Source organism: Argopecten irradians, chromosome 3 (genome assembly GCF_041381155.1).
Source record: "Argopecten irradians isolate NY chromosome 3, Ai_NY, whole genome shotgun sequence".
NCBI classification, from domain to species: domain Eukaryota; kingdom Metazoa; phylum Mollusca; class Bivalvia; order Pectinida; family Pectinidae; genus Argopecten; species Argopecten irradians.
Genome location: NC_091136.1, coordinates 53870897 through 53885431, shown reverse-complemented (window position 1 = coordinate 53885431; position 14535 = coordinate 53870897). Strand labels below are relative to the sequence as shown.

Here is a 14535-nt window from a genome sequence, read left to right as displayed (position 1 = left end):
ATCGCATTACGCGATTCAGAGCTTTTATTTCCTTTGTTAAAAAAATCCCAGCGGTTCATGAATTAGCGTCTGGATCAAAATAACGGTACGCTTCGGTGTGACAGCCCTATGAAATGGTCAAAAGTTTCCAATATTGCAAAGAGACGTAACACGAAGATACCACAGCTTCCCTAAATACATTGTATATAGACATCCATACATACAACTCATTTTATACAGGGGAGGTCGTCCTTAAATGACGGTAAATGTTAATAGGACGCAAGCAAATAAACCAACCAAGCAGCCAACTCAAACAAGCTCCACTGAATTGGTATTAAAATCTATTAAAAACATGTATTCAACAACCATACAAATATTTTGAAAATTCCACAATTAATACGCAAAAAGCATGCACTCTATATAGCACGTGTTATGTCAAAACCATCTATTTAATTCATGATTATCAGGTTTCAAATGATGGTATAATAATGATAAAAAAATAAACAACTAATAACAATCAAACACTTTGAAGAATTGACATTTTACTTAATCCCCTTAATCTCATTCACGTACAATTCCCCTAACACGGAAAGTGTTTATTTAATTACTAATATCTAAACTTAATATACGACACTAACGGACAATATCTTAACAAACATCCATACCCAAAATTGAGTATTGGGCAATCTACTAATTACATGTAACAATTTCATTGCCGTACAAGGAGTAAATGTTAACATATTAACGAAGTCCCATTCCATAGGATTACGAATTGGACCTTTAACTCCTGGATCGGTGCATGTCTACCATTGACTATTTCGTATTCCTGCAAAACATTTGTCCTTGGCACTACTTTAGTTTGGGAGTATTTGTCACAACATAAAACCCCGCACAATCACTATTACACACAGGGAAGGTTTTGGTTAACTCACATTCATAAACGAGATTGGTGCGTGGAAGATAAACAGACTAATTATCAATATCGTAAATATGTTTCGTGACATCTCCAACATCATTTCAGCTCCCAGAATATCACCGGTACTGTTGGACAATTCCATTCGTGACATCAAGAAGCTTTCAACTTTGCAGTTGAGTTCATGGTAAGTATTCACCATCTGACCTCATTCACCAATCGGTGATGACTGCATTTGATGTAACTGTTACTGCCACAGTTACTGTCATAGGCCATAAGTGAACACTGTGTTAATGTGGAGTCTGTCCATCCTAAGGAACATGGTCTCAGTTCTTATATCGTTTAATCAGAGATTTTAGTTTAAGTGATCACCGCTGACCAGTAAGCTTCTCTAACAGTCCGTGGATGGCACCGATCAAATCGTCTCTGGATACTTTATCTGGGTCAGGACGGAACATCTGACTGTCGTGGATCTTCACTCCTTCCTCCCACACCCACCAGCACGTGTTCAGTTTGGTGTCCCTGTGTTTAAATAATCACTCACTATACCAGACTTGTCAAGGTGGACATCGCATGCTAAAACTTTCAACTTAGTTATAGGAAATAAAGCAAATGTAAAATGTACCTAAAATAAATATAACAATATTTGCATCAAAGTAATTACGAGAGAACCACGGCATTAGAATCTAGTATGATGAATGGAAGTATGTAATGACTGGTTGATTTGGGGGAAATTCCCTTCCCATTCTGGCCATACTAGTATCCAATTATACCTTGGACATTTTATTTATCTGAACATCTAGGAGTTAAAGGCCATAGGTGACATATTGTCAATTTCATAGTATTGCCCTTGTTAATGAAGTATCAACATAAAAAATTATCTGATCAAATTCGGCATGATTGTTTGCCATTGGCAATTTCATAACTTGTTGAGCATTTACATCATATAGCCAATTAATGCAATATAACTGGTATGGGTATAATGACAACACTTGTATTAAATAACTTACCTCACAGTGGCTATACTTTCTCTAGGGATTTCAAACTTTGACTCTCTTGTGAAGAGGTTATAGAAATATTTCCTGCCCTGAGATCTACTTAATGCAATTGTCCATGGGTCTGACGAGAAATTAGAAACACATACATTCAATAGCGGCAGTGAAAGGCATCAAAATGAAAACTTTATTTTTCAATTTCATTCTTAATGAAACATTTATTTTTAAAACAGTACAAAAAATTAGAAATTTTTTCATCATTTAAAAAACATGTACACTAATATTAAAAGAATCTACAAATAGAACAACAAAATGTTCTCATTACTACACCTAGCATTTCTATCACCTGAAGCTCAGTCTTAACTGTATGATATTTTATCATAACTTACTAAACCTTCCGTTCCATAAGAACCCACCTTTGCATGTCTTTACGAAGCAGACACCTGTAGGTAAGAAGCTGCGACCATCTGGTCTGTCGGGTGGTGAATAACAAAGTCTGGGCTGACTTGATCCCTTCACCTTCTTCATTGCCAATCTACAAACAAAATAGCAACTTAATGATAGGTATTCCAGTGTTATCATGACAACTCAAAAATATAGAGCAATTAGTGTTGAGTTTTATTGCAATATATATAGCTAAATTGTTTTATATGTACCACACACTCATCTGGATCACTGGTTGGCTAAACTTCAAAGCAACTTACCAGTGACACTCACCAAACAAAATGGAATTGAAAATAAATATTATATAATACTAGAATTGTAAGTCAACTATAACAGAACATATGACAACATATATATCAATCAATCTCACCTTTCAAATATCTGTTCAATGTGTTCTAGTCTAAAGATATTTGGTACAACAATCTGGACTAGATCTGTCCGAGTCGGCTTGTTGATAGACTTCACAAATCTCTTCAGCTTTTCTATCCTAATGAGTTCAAATAAAAAAAAAATTCAATAAAGTCATAAATATATCTAATTATCTTGATATTGATCCATAACATTGTGCTTTATAAATTTACATAACTCGGCCATCAAACCTACTTACCGCTCGTTAAAGTGGAGGCTCCTTACATCCTTGCCATACAGATACAAAGCATCAAGGGCATGTAGTGTCATCAGTCTCTTCTGTCCCATACCCTGTCAAAGTCAAACATAATATAAAATACTGATAATATATTTTACCTGACCATATTAGACTGAATCTTTAATATAATGTATATTTCACTAACAATAATTGCAAAAAGTACATTGTACATGTGTTGGTGTGCTTTATAACGTAGCTATAGCTTAATAACGGTATAATCCTACCACATAGCATAATATCATGGGAATACATATAGGTCAATACAAATCTATTCAAACTTTGTGTTTTCTTAATAATAAAAGTAAAATGTGATAATTTGTTGAAAAGACAATCCAAACGTATTATATCTCACTGGGACGTTCAAGGAAAACTAAAAAACTTACCTCCCCTTTTAGTTCTTGAACAAACTCCACCTCAATGAGAGTTTTGTTGGGAAGTTCTATCCGCATATTTTCATCTAACTTTCTCCACTTAACTTTAGGGTTACCATCCCATTTAAAAACATGGGAACGCTGTAAAAATCAAAATGAAAATCAAATAAAAATGCACACATAAGACACGTATGACTATTAAACATTATATCTCAAACAAGAGGTCCAAAGGCCTTATCCGTCATCTGACTACCTTGGCAATAGTCATATAGGAAATTAATTAGATATGGTGTCTTGGTAGCCATCTTCTATTTGGGATCGACCAAAGATGTAACGATGTAACAACACTTCATATCAGGATCATTTCAGGCAAGTTGAGAAGGAGTTAAAAATGTGTTTTCGAGATGGCAGCCACAGCCTCCAACTTGGATTTAGGACCAAGCCGAAAAATAACAAAATTTTGTCAGGATTATTTCATGTAATTCAGCCAAATTGCACTGAGAAAACTTGAGAAGTTCAAAATGTGTTTTCAAGATGGCGGCTGTGGCGACCATCTTGGATATCCGATCAACCCAAAAAATAACAACACTGACCCTTCAGGTCAGATGACAAAATGATATCACACAATGTGCAGAACCTGTCCAAACAAGACCACAGTAAGGGGGTATAACTCCAGTTAAATGGTGCATAAAAGAAGGTAGCAACAAACATAGGAACACTTAGTACATACCCCTAACCCCAGGATGTACCATCTCTTCCTCTCCAGTCCTCCAACAACGTAACATCGGTAGTCGTAGGGAGTTTTTATAGCTGCAAGACTTTCATGGGTTAAATGTTCAACAGACTGCTCAAAGAAATCCTCGTCGTCATCCTAAACAAGGAGGAAAATGTATTCCAAGGACATCTTAATCAAAGTTTTTGTCTTGTATGTTGTAGTAGACTACTGTCTATCATGAGGATGGTGATCTACTGGTATAATGTTACGGTGGTGTCTAAAGCGGTTTTTCATATCCTTTTAACAGCCAGAAAAATCCTTCTATCATAGTTTATTTATTAACGAATTGCAAAGCACTAAATTTATCACCTCAAATGATTTATTGTTACATTTGTCATCATTGAGAGATTGATAACAGGAAACTTCTGACAGGCTTAAAGGAAAAGTACTGGGTACAAATGATTACCTGTGTGAGCTCCTTAAACTTCCTAGATGGATCCTCTTTACTTGGGGCAGACCTCACTTCATCTGGTACCTGTGTGTTAAGGAGTACAAAAAGACAACTGAACATTTCAAATATTAATATACTGTATATGATTTATTGTATATCACTTCACAGATGTTAATAAAAATGATTCTCAATTTTCTATCTTGATTCTGACGACCTCATTAACCATTTACTATAGACTAATTTGATGTTTATCACATCTGAAGTACAGTTAAGTGACTTGTATCAAGGATTTGCCTTTGAAGCCATGAAAAATCAAAACCTTACAACTATTATTACTTTTGGTATGTATATGATAACCTTTTGGTGTGTCTCTCTACTGGCTAAGAAATAAGAGATACACACCTGCCATCGCTCCAAACACTGCTGACGGATATTAGACTGACGCCCCTCATACAGATCACTGGAAGAGAATTGACAACAGTCTGTGTCAACAGTGCGTTACCAAGAAAAAATTAGGACATTACAAGTAAATGGCTCATTAAAGACAATGAAATCATACGGACACCAGCTAGCAATACACATAGAGTTTAGAGCCTAACTCAACATGTACACTTGTTCTAAGTAAACATAGAGTTGAGAGTCTCACTTAACAGGTACACATGTTCTAAGTAAACATAGAGTTGAGAGCCTAACTCAACATGTACACTTGTTCTAAGTAAACATAGAGTTGAGAGCCTAACTTAACAGGTACACATGTTCTAAGTAAACATAGAGTTGAGAGCCTCACTTAACAGGTACACATGTTCTAAGTAAACATAGAGTTGAGAGCCTCACTTAACAGGTACACATGTTCTAAGTAAACATAGAGTTGAGAGCCTCACTTAACAGGTACACATGTTCTAAGTATACATAGAGTTGAGAGCCTAACTTAACAGGTACACATGTTCTAAGTAAACATAGAGTTGAGAGCCTAACTCAACAGGTACTCTTGTTCTAAGTAAACATAGAGTTGAGAGCCTAACTCAACAGGTACACATGTTCTAAGTAAACATAGAGTTGAGAGCCTAATTTAACAGGTACACTTGTTCTAAGTATACATAGAGTTGAGAGCCTAATTTAACAGGTACACTTGTTCTAAGTAAACATAGAGTTGAGAGCCTAATTTAACAGGTACACTTGTTCTAAGTAAACATAGAGTTGAGAGTCTAACTTAACAGGTACACATGTTCTAAGTAAACATATAGTTGGGAGTCTAGCTTAACAGGTACACTTGTTCCAAGACTTCCATATTAGATTAATTATTAACAGATTCATGTTGTACTAGTTTAAACTGGTTCACTTGGGTATTTTCTGACACATACTTATTGTAATGAAATATTTCAGCTCTTACTCAGCCACATGGAACGGGCATTTTGACAATGTAGATCAAAGGATATCCCTGTTCATTGACTGATCAACAAGCTAATTAAAAGGAGACGCAAAATGTAACTGCATTCACTTGTTGTCGGCAGCCAATTGTCACATGTGAAATAAGACAATTCTCTCACCTGTTCTGTGTAAATGTCTGTATCTTTTTGAGACTTGTGATCTGAAGTCTACCAAGACTAAAAAAGAGAAAAAAAAGATCTGTTTTATATATATAAAAAATAATTAGATGATTTACACTTTAAAGTAAATATACAAGAGATCCCAGAGGGATCTTGGCGCCCACCAAAAAATTATCTATGTCTGACAATGGAAAGAGGGATCTTTTCTCTGCTTTTCAAACTTTTGCAAACATACTATATATAAAATTTGAGACAAATCGCTTCAGTACTTTCTGAGCAATAGCAGAAACAAACTTCAACTATCAAAATCCAAGATGGCTCCTTGGCGGCCATCTTGTTGATCGATCGGTCCCAAATCGAAATATGCACAACTGGGGCCCTAGGGGAACCTATATATGAAATTTGAGACAGATTCATTCAATACTTTCTGAGAAATAGCGATAACAAATTTTAACTGTCAAAATCAAAGATGGCAGCCTGGCAGCCATTTTGTTGACCGATCGATCCAAAAACGCATTATGCACAACAAGATCCCTAGGGAACCCTACATATGAAATTTGAGAAAGATCCCTTCAGTTCTTTGTGAGATATAGCGATAACAATCTTTAACTATCAAAATCCAAGATGGCTGCCTGGCGGCCATCTTGTTGACCAGTCGGTCCCAAAACGCAATATGCACAACAAGAGCCCTAGGGGAACCTACATATGAAATTTGAGAAAGATCCCTTCAGTACTTTCTGAGAAATAGCGATAACAAACTTTAACTGTCAAAATCCAAGATGGCTGCCTGGCGGCCATCTTGTTGACCGGTCGGTCCCAAAACGCAATATGCACAACTAGAGCCCTAGGGGAACCTACATATGAAATTTGAGAAAGATCCCTTCAGTACTTTCTGAGAAATAGCGATAACAATCTTTAACTATCAAAATCCAAGATGGCTGCCTGGCGGCCATCTTGTTGACCGATCGGTCCCAAAACGCAATATGCACAACTAGAGCCCTAGGGGAACCTACATATGAAATTTGAGAAAGATCCCTTCAGTACTTTCTGAGAAATAGCGATAACAAACTTTAACTATCAAAATCCAAGATGGCTGCCTGGCGGCCATCTTGTTGACCGGTCGGTCCCAAAACGCAATATGCACAACTAGAGCCCGAGGGGAACCTACCTATGAAATTTGAGACAGATCCCTTCAGTACTTTGTGAGATATAGCGATAACAATCTTTAACTATCAAAATCCAAGATGGCTGCCTGGCGGCCATCTTGTTGACCGATCGGTCCCAAAACGAAATATGCACAACTAGAGCCCTAGGGGAACCTACACATGAAATTTGAGAAAGATCCCTTCAGTACTTTCTGAGAAATAGCGATAACAAACTTTAACTATCAAAATCCAAGATAGCTGACTGGCGGCCATATTGTTGACCGATTTGTCCCAAAATGCAATATGCACAACTAGGGCCCTAGGGGAACCTACATATGAAATTTGAGACAGATCCCTTCAGTACTTTCTGAGAAATAGTGATAACAAACTTTAAGTATCAAAATCCAAGATGGCTGCCTGGCGGCCATCTTGTTGACCGATTGGTCCCAAAACGCAATATGCACAACTAGGGCCCTAGGGGAACCTGCATATGAAATTTGAGACAGATCCCTTCAGTACTTTCTGAGAAATAGCGATAACAAGAATTGTTAACGGACGGACGGACCACGGACCACGGACAAAAAGCGATTTGAATAGCCCACCTTCTGATGATGGTGGGCTAAAAATGAATGTAAATGCTTTCTCTTGTAAACTTGTTGTAGATGTACTAGAGTGATCAAGTCAGATATAAATGAGCGCTTTTCAGGATTTATATTGCTTTAGAGTTTGGTTAAGTTTACAATATGTCTATAATGACTACAGAGTTATACTTACAGCACATTGGATTCATACATGTACTGGAAGAATTCCCCGTCATCCTCCAGTACGGAGTGTGGTACAATCTCGTTTACATCTGTCACAGATGTGGTCGACATGAACTTATTCAGGTCCAAGTTGATCTCATGCATGTACTGCCGAACAGGTTCTCTATCCTCTCGGAGATTCCGACACACTATGTACCTATAAAAGTATCATACATAGGAAATTCATTTTCTATAGTTAAAGTAATTACTAGTAATAAGTTTTATTTAATCAAAGTCTATTATTTAACAATTCAACCAAATTCATATCACTCTACAGCCAAAGTCATCTGGAAGTATCTGATCAGCCTCTTGATTGATGTAAATATATTCAGTCTTTTAGCAAATTGCTGAGTACTGTGATCCTTTAATAAATAATAAATTCAAAGCAATCAATTCAATCAAAATTAGTATAATCATTAAGTGGACAGTGTACCTTTCTGAATTAGCTGGTCTGCTTGTGACAGGCTTAAATATAGACACACCGTCAAATATCCGATACATCAAATATATCAGACCCATACTAAATGGTGTAAAAAGGTCAAACAGCTTACAAACAAAGTGACCACCTGAAACAAAAACAAAATATCATGTCAATTTTTTAGAAGTTTTGAAATACATAAGATGTATACATGTACCTGTGTATTTTCAATAACAATAGCTATGTGCCTATATATTATGACAATGAAACCAAGATGATCAAATCATCTGCACTGTCAAACAAGTCATCTCCTAACATCTTCAAGACTTTTGAAATTTCAACCACAAATAATCCTCTTTAAACAATGAAAAGGTAAACAGATAATTCTAGACAATAACCTAAAATTTCTACCATGTAACAGTACACATGCTTTGGGTTTAGCAATGATATCAAAACGTTTCAAAAACTTTGAATATTCAGTATAATTTCTGTCCAAACCTACCTGTTCTGATGATAGATATAGCCACTAGGAACTGACATAAATATAACTGCTTTGAGAGAATTTCTTGGATATTTTCCTGTCCCTCCACTGAAAACCCCTGAAAGGTTGATGTGATCATTGATTATTGTATGTACTGTATTTCATTGCATTAGCTGTAGGTTATACAACCATTACGCTTGGTGTGGCAACAAAACAGTTTCTCTAGTAATTCAGTCTGTTGAAGATTTGTTTATATTTCATAGATATTTTCTAGCTCTGTAATTTTGTTTTTAATCAATATGGTTTTGAGATATTTTCCCAATTGTCTAGTATATCAAAATCTTGTCAGTCTTTACTACTATGCCTAGGACAAATTTCTCTAGAATTTAGAAAACTCACTCCATCTGCCATGACAAAATGGACTCCTATCCCTTCTGTGCTTTCATGTACAAACTTGATGAACTCAGCCTGATTATTAGGGTTAAAAATGTCACCATCTCCTCCCATACCTCCAACACCTGTCAACATGTCAAAATATATATGTAAATACCTTGATAATGTGAATGATACTCAATATTTTAAACGACATGCGGCCGGATTAAGTCATATACAGTTGTATAAATATTTTCACATACACCATATGTACTGTAATACAAAATGTTTAGATGAATCAAACATTATTTTGAAAGGTTTACCGTAGTGAGGTTCAAACATCTCTGCAGGACCAGCAAAGAATTCCTCCAACTTGAAATCACAGGCACCTTTAAGGGTCATTCCAAAGCCTTTAGCATCCCCTTTCGTCCTCCACAGAATGTACTCACTGAACCCACCAGGACCCGCACAAACATCAGCGAAGTAGAGTAATTCTCCAGGATTGATGAGAGATTTCTAGGCATATATATGTAAATAGTAAATAATTTACTAAATGATATATCTATTTTGTAATTGCTATCCTATCACAAATAGTCATGGTCATTTAAGGGCATGCATGCAGGACCAGGTTTGTCCATATATGCATATAAAAACCTGCATGAGTACATGAAATCAAGTGATGAGGACAAAGTTGGGACATCTTGACTATTACTTTGCAATATTAGCCCCAATAAGTTAGAGTAGGGTTTTAAGCTTGCTTAGTTTCATCTGTAGAAATACATCTTTGATAAATTGACCAGGTTCTACACATATTTCCTTATCCTATTTACATATACTTATAGCTATAGTAATAGAATTACAATTATTAGCTACATATAATGTGAAGTGTAATAAGCGGAGACAATATATATATACTTACCCCATCCACTGTCTCTGGCTTTGTAAACATGAAATCCAACACAGCATCCATGTTAGCCATCTTCATTGCAGCTCTATATCATAGTATTAAATCTATAATCTATATGATGACCAGCCAGTAAAATGGATTTATCAAAGTTATATATTGGAAAATGAGGTGAGGTAAGGATTTCAAGATGGTGGTACAAAGTCTTTTGTTTCCTCACCACATTTTGACTTTAAAGATGGAATAAAAGACCAATAAATAAAATGTATGATAAAATGTATCTTAAATTATGTGTGTTCTATTTTATATGAAACATATGTAAAAACTTGAAAAAATTTTTTATCATGGCAATACTGCATTTACGTACCCTAAAATTGTACATTTGTAATGCTAGGTTTACACTATGTTCCCCGCGGCCACGGCAGCCCCATTTCAGGCCACCATGGACAAAACGTGGTGACCACAAACAATGTGAGACAGAGCAGAAGGACGTGATAGACAAACGTAAGCGGTCGTGATTACCGTGGATGCCGTGCCAGATTTTTAAACTATCAAAAAATTTGCCACGGCAGTCACGGTACAGATGGTGAACGCCAAAGGACGTAATAAAACGGGATTGACGTAACAAAATGTAACAGTGCGTACGAGGCCATAACAGAACTTCATGACAGTCCGTGGTGGAACGGGCAGCAAGCACGTTCCCCGGAATCTCGCGGTGATTTCAAGTTTTGTGACGTTCTGTTGCGTTTTTTCCACGTTTTATCACGGTTGATGCAGATTGGCTGCACGTTTTGTGCCGCTTTGTATAGGTTTATCAAGGTTTTTACGCCAAGCCAAGGTGGATGAAAACCGTTTGGATGCGTTCTGTCAAGGCATCTCACGGCTTGTAGCGGTTGAAAGTCCGACGTGGAACGGCTTGTTATGTCTTATTACGGTCTTACGTTACAAGCAAAATATGATGGAGTATCATATTTGCTACTTCATTGAATTATTTGTATTAATAAATAGAAATAGTCATTATCAAACACATTTAAACCCTCAAATTATACCAAAGCTATTATTGCAAAAGGCAGATTAAATGAGTACAGAAAAAAAATATTTGTGTAGAAACACTTGGCTATAATAATTATATATTTATAACAAATATGCTTTTAACAAATTTTGTAATTAAAACGTGTTTGAAATGACATATTCGGCAATAAATATTGTTTCAGTTGCTCCAAAATGCCCGGCATCAGACTTTCATCCTAGTAAACCTTTGCGGACAGTGAAAAAACATATTCGAGTTCGATCAAAATGTGTAAAACGTAGTAGACCTCATCAGATCGTAACAGGCCAGGAGAGAACGTAGTGGTATCCTTAATAGACCGTGCTAAAGCCATAGTGTACCTTTAACCTCCGGGAACAGCACTTTCCCCTATATCCATGGTCTACCACATAATCCGTAAAAGACCGTGGCAAGACTTCACAAGACCTAGCTCAACTTGAATACAAATACAAAAATAGCCAAAATTCCACGGCGCACCACGTATTGGCAAACGGGGCTACCGTGGTCGCCGGGAACATAGTGTAAACCTAGTATAAGTGAAATGCCTCACCTGTTTTGGAAGAACACTCCTCTGATAGTTTCGTAAGGGTTGGACTTGGTTCTCGCTCTTCTCATCTCTTCTGATTCAAGTTGGTCAAACACAGACTATAAATAAAACCCAGACTGAACATAAGCATAATTACTAAATTAAATATAGTATGATTGGAAGCTTAATTGGAGACATGTCTTGTTGTAAATGATTGCATATTTTGTATAACAATTGCAATTTATCCACTCACCTTACTATTCAATATTCCTTTCACAACATCTTCATCACAGAACCTTGTTTCATCATCAATCGTTCGTTTTTTCTACAAAACAAAATATTTGTGCAATACATGTGTAATGTAAGCACAGATCATTATAGTGTTAACATGCAATAGTTTAGATATGATATATCAATTCTTAGTTCACATGTGACATTTATTAGAAGTTGTTATTAAACATTTTGTACCATATAAAATAATACAAAAATATTTCCTCATACTGGCAAATAGGCACAATATGAATCACAATGATGAAAATGAAACAGTTATAATATCTCTATTTCATTCACACTGTTGTAATCATCATATCTTCTGATACTTACTGGACCTATAACTTTCCAGTCTCTCAGTGTCTCAATGTCTGGTACAGCTTCATCACAATGTGGCAGCCAGTCCACTGTTTCATCTATAGTTATCTAATCAAACATGACAGAATTTTATTGTCTCAAAACATAGAAGTTAACTAAACTTTACAGTAAAGGCATCAAGTATATAATGTCATGGGTCAATTCCTCCTGCTATAACAGATGTTGTATACAGTACTTACAGACTCAGCCTCAAAATCCCAGTCAGCATCCTCATCAGGCTCCAGAGCAGCCAGATGGAGACCCAACCCTCTCCGACCTTTCTGTTTTGAGGCCTCAACAATTTCTGTCCTGCCCTGTTGATTTTTACCTAAACCTTTGCCTGCTTGGTATCCCATTAATGCCTGAAAACAGAATGAGACATAAATATGTACATGTCATACAACGATGTTAAAAAGCAATTTAACAACACAATAGTGACATTTCAGCTAAATTGGTTGTATTGTCTGGTTCTTAATATACATATTGGTATATTTTTTTAGCTTTCCTTATAAACATAAAAGTGTAATATACTGTATGATATCATTTTAATATATAATGTTTATACATAATTTATGTAATATTGTGCAGATGCAAATACTTGAAATATCAAAGCTTACAGCGAAAGTAATTGTATCTATTGATTGAATCAGGTATAAAAATTAAAGCAATATATTGAAAACCAAATATGGTTATAGTAAGGGTAGAATTTTGACTTCAGTGAAATAATAACTTTGTACTTCAATATAAGATCATAGATTTATGCTCAGTTGTGTTTAAGATTTACTCACCATCATTCTTTTAGCTTTCTCGGTATAACTGCTGCCTTTATCCCTTTTAGCTTTTTTCAGTGGTGGTTCATCCAGATGGACCCCTTCAGATCCTGTGGTCTCCATTTTATGCTTATTTGACTGAACAAATGACCCCATCATCCCCGTATTACCTCCAAACATTGGCCGCTCCTCTTCACTGTCAGAATCTATACACCAAAACAACAATTCAATATTCGTTGTTTTATAAGCTGGCAATAACAAGAGTTGCAGTAGCGTTAATGTTTAAACATGACACAATTTATTTGATATTTCATAACACCTCTAATTTGCAGGGCATTTTGTCCCTTGAATGCTATGTATCTATGTTTGATACCTGTCTGCATTTATGTACACACTGTGGATTATTCCCAAATGGTTGCATGTGTATGTCTACTCCGACAATGTTAGAGGTATAGCACGACGAGAAGACACTTTTGATCATTACGTCGTGTCTAACCCATCAGAATTTTCTCAATATCGATGTCCAATATTATTGGAATAGTGCATGTCATGTGCATGTATCATTTACATTTTTGTATCATGGGTTTCTTTACTATACATACATGCTACAAGCTTAAACCACTCGTTCATGTACGGTACGTATACAAACATGCATATGGGATGAAAAAGTATAATACCAAAAATAATAGTATACAACAATAATGTCATGTTTTATAAAGTGAAACCGAAAGTAGAACGCAGGTAGGTTAATATACTATTGCAACGTTTTTAAAAGGTATGTGTCTCTCGCAAGAACGGGAAACAACGAGAAACATATATACCTGACAGATTTACACTCGCCATTGCTGCCAAAAACCGTTTATGTATCTGTATAATGCATCTAAATCCTCACATGAAGACCACGCGCGCCAAATGTTGTTGTAGGAAAAAGAATGAGGTCATCTGTAATTTTATCTCCATTGAAAAAGAGCTCTACCTACCAGAAGGGGAGACTACTTTCTAACGCGTTGACAGTCTAGACTGGTTCCCTTCCCTTAGTTCTCTACTCTCCGCCAGGCAGCGCTCAGTGAAGCGTACGCAAGGGAGGTAACTGAGGCGGGAACCAGTCTAGTTGACAGTCGTGTGTAGCGTAGGACACGATCTTGAGTGGGACATTTTTTACACGTCCTTATTCCGATTACCAATGTACATGTATAACGATGCCTTCTACTAAATAAAGTGTTGACTAGATCTATAATTGTCTCCCTTCTATCAATTTAGAAATTGAGGTGGTTAGCCTGTCCTCAGCGGTTCCAAGAGGTTGAAACCCACTTCATTTTAAGGCCTATGTAATTACCATCATCTAAGATGTAACAGATTTTAAACTTTTGATTCGACTCT

At 36.2% G+C, this 14535-nt stretch overlaps 1 protein-coding gene across 1 annotated transcript; it reads right to left on the bottom strand.

Annotated features, from left to right (window-relative positions):
- Positions 1-501: 501 nt before the first annotated feature.
- Positions 502-14130, bottom strand: LOC138319068 (cap-specific mRNA (nucleoside-2'-O-)-methyltransferase 1-like). Its single transcript, XM_069261967.1, has 22 exons — positions 13977-14130; positions 13174-13361; positions 12586-12747; positions 12362-12454; positions 12012-12083; positions 11783-11877; positions 10200-10272; positions 9604-9796; positions 9308-9426; positions 8930-9026; positions 8443-8575; positions 7981-8166; positions 6062-6118; positions 4917-4974; positions 4530-4598; positions 4079-4219; positions 3361-3489; positions 2939-3030; positions 2702-2818; positions 2304-2422; positions 1903-2011; positions 502-1414 (listed from the first exon to the last, which is right to left on the bottom strand). Exons 1-22 carry the CDS (start codon positions 13996-13998, stop codon positions 1261-1263), a joined length of 2478 nt encoding a protein of 825 aa, XP_069118068.1. The 5' UTR covers positions 13999-14130; the 3' UTR covers positions 502-1260.
- Positions 14131-14535: the final 405 nt, after the last annotated feature.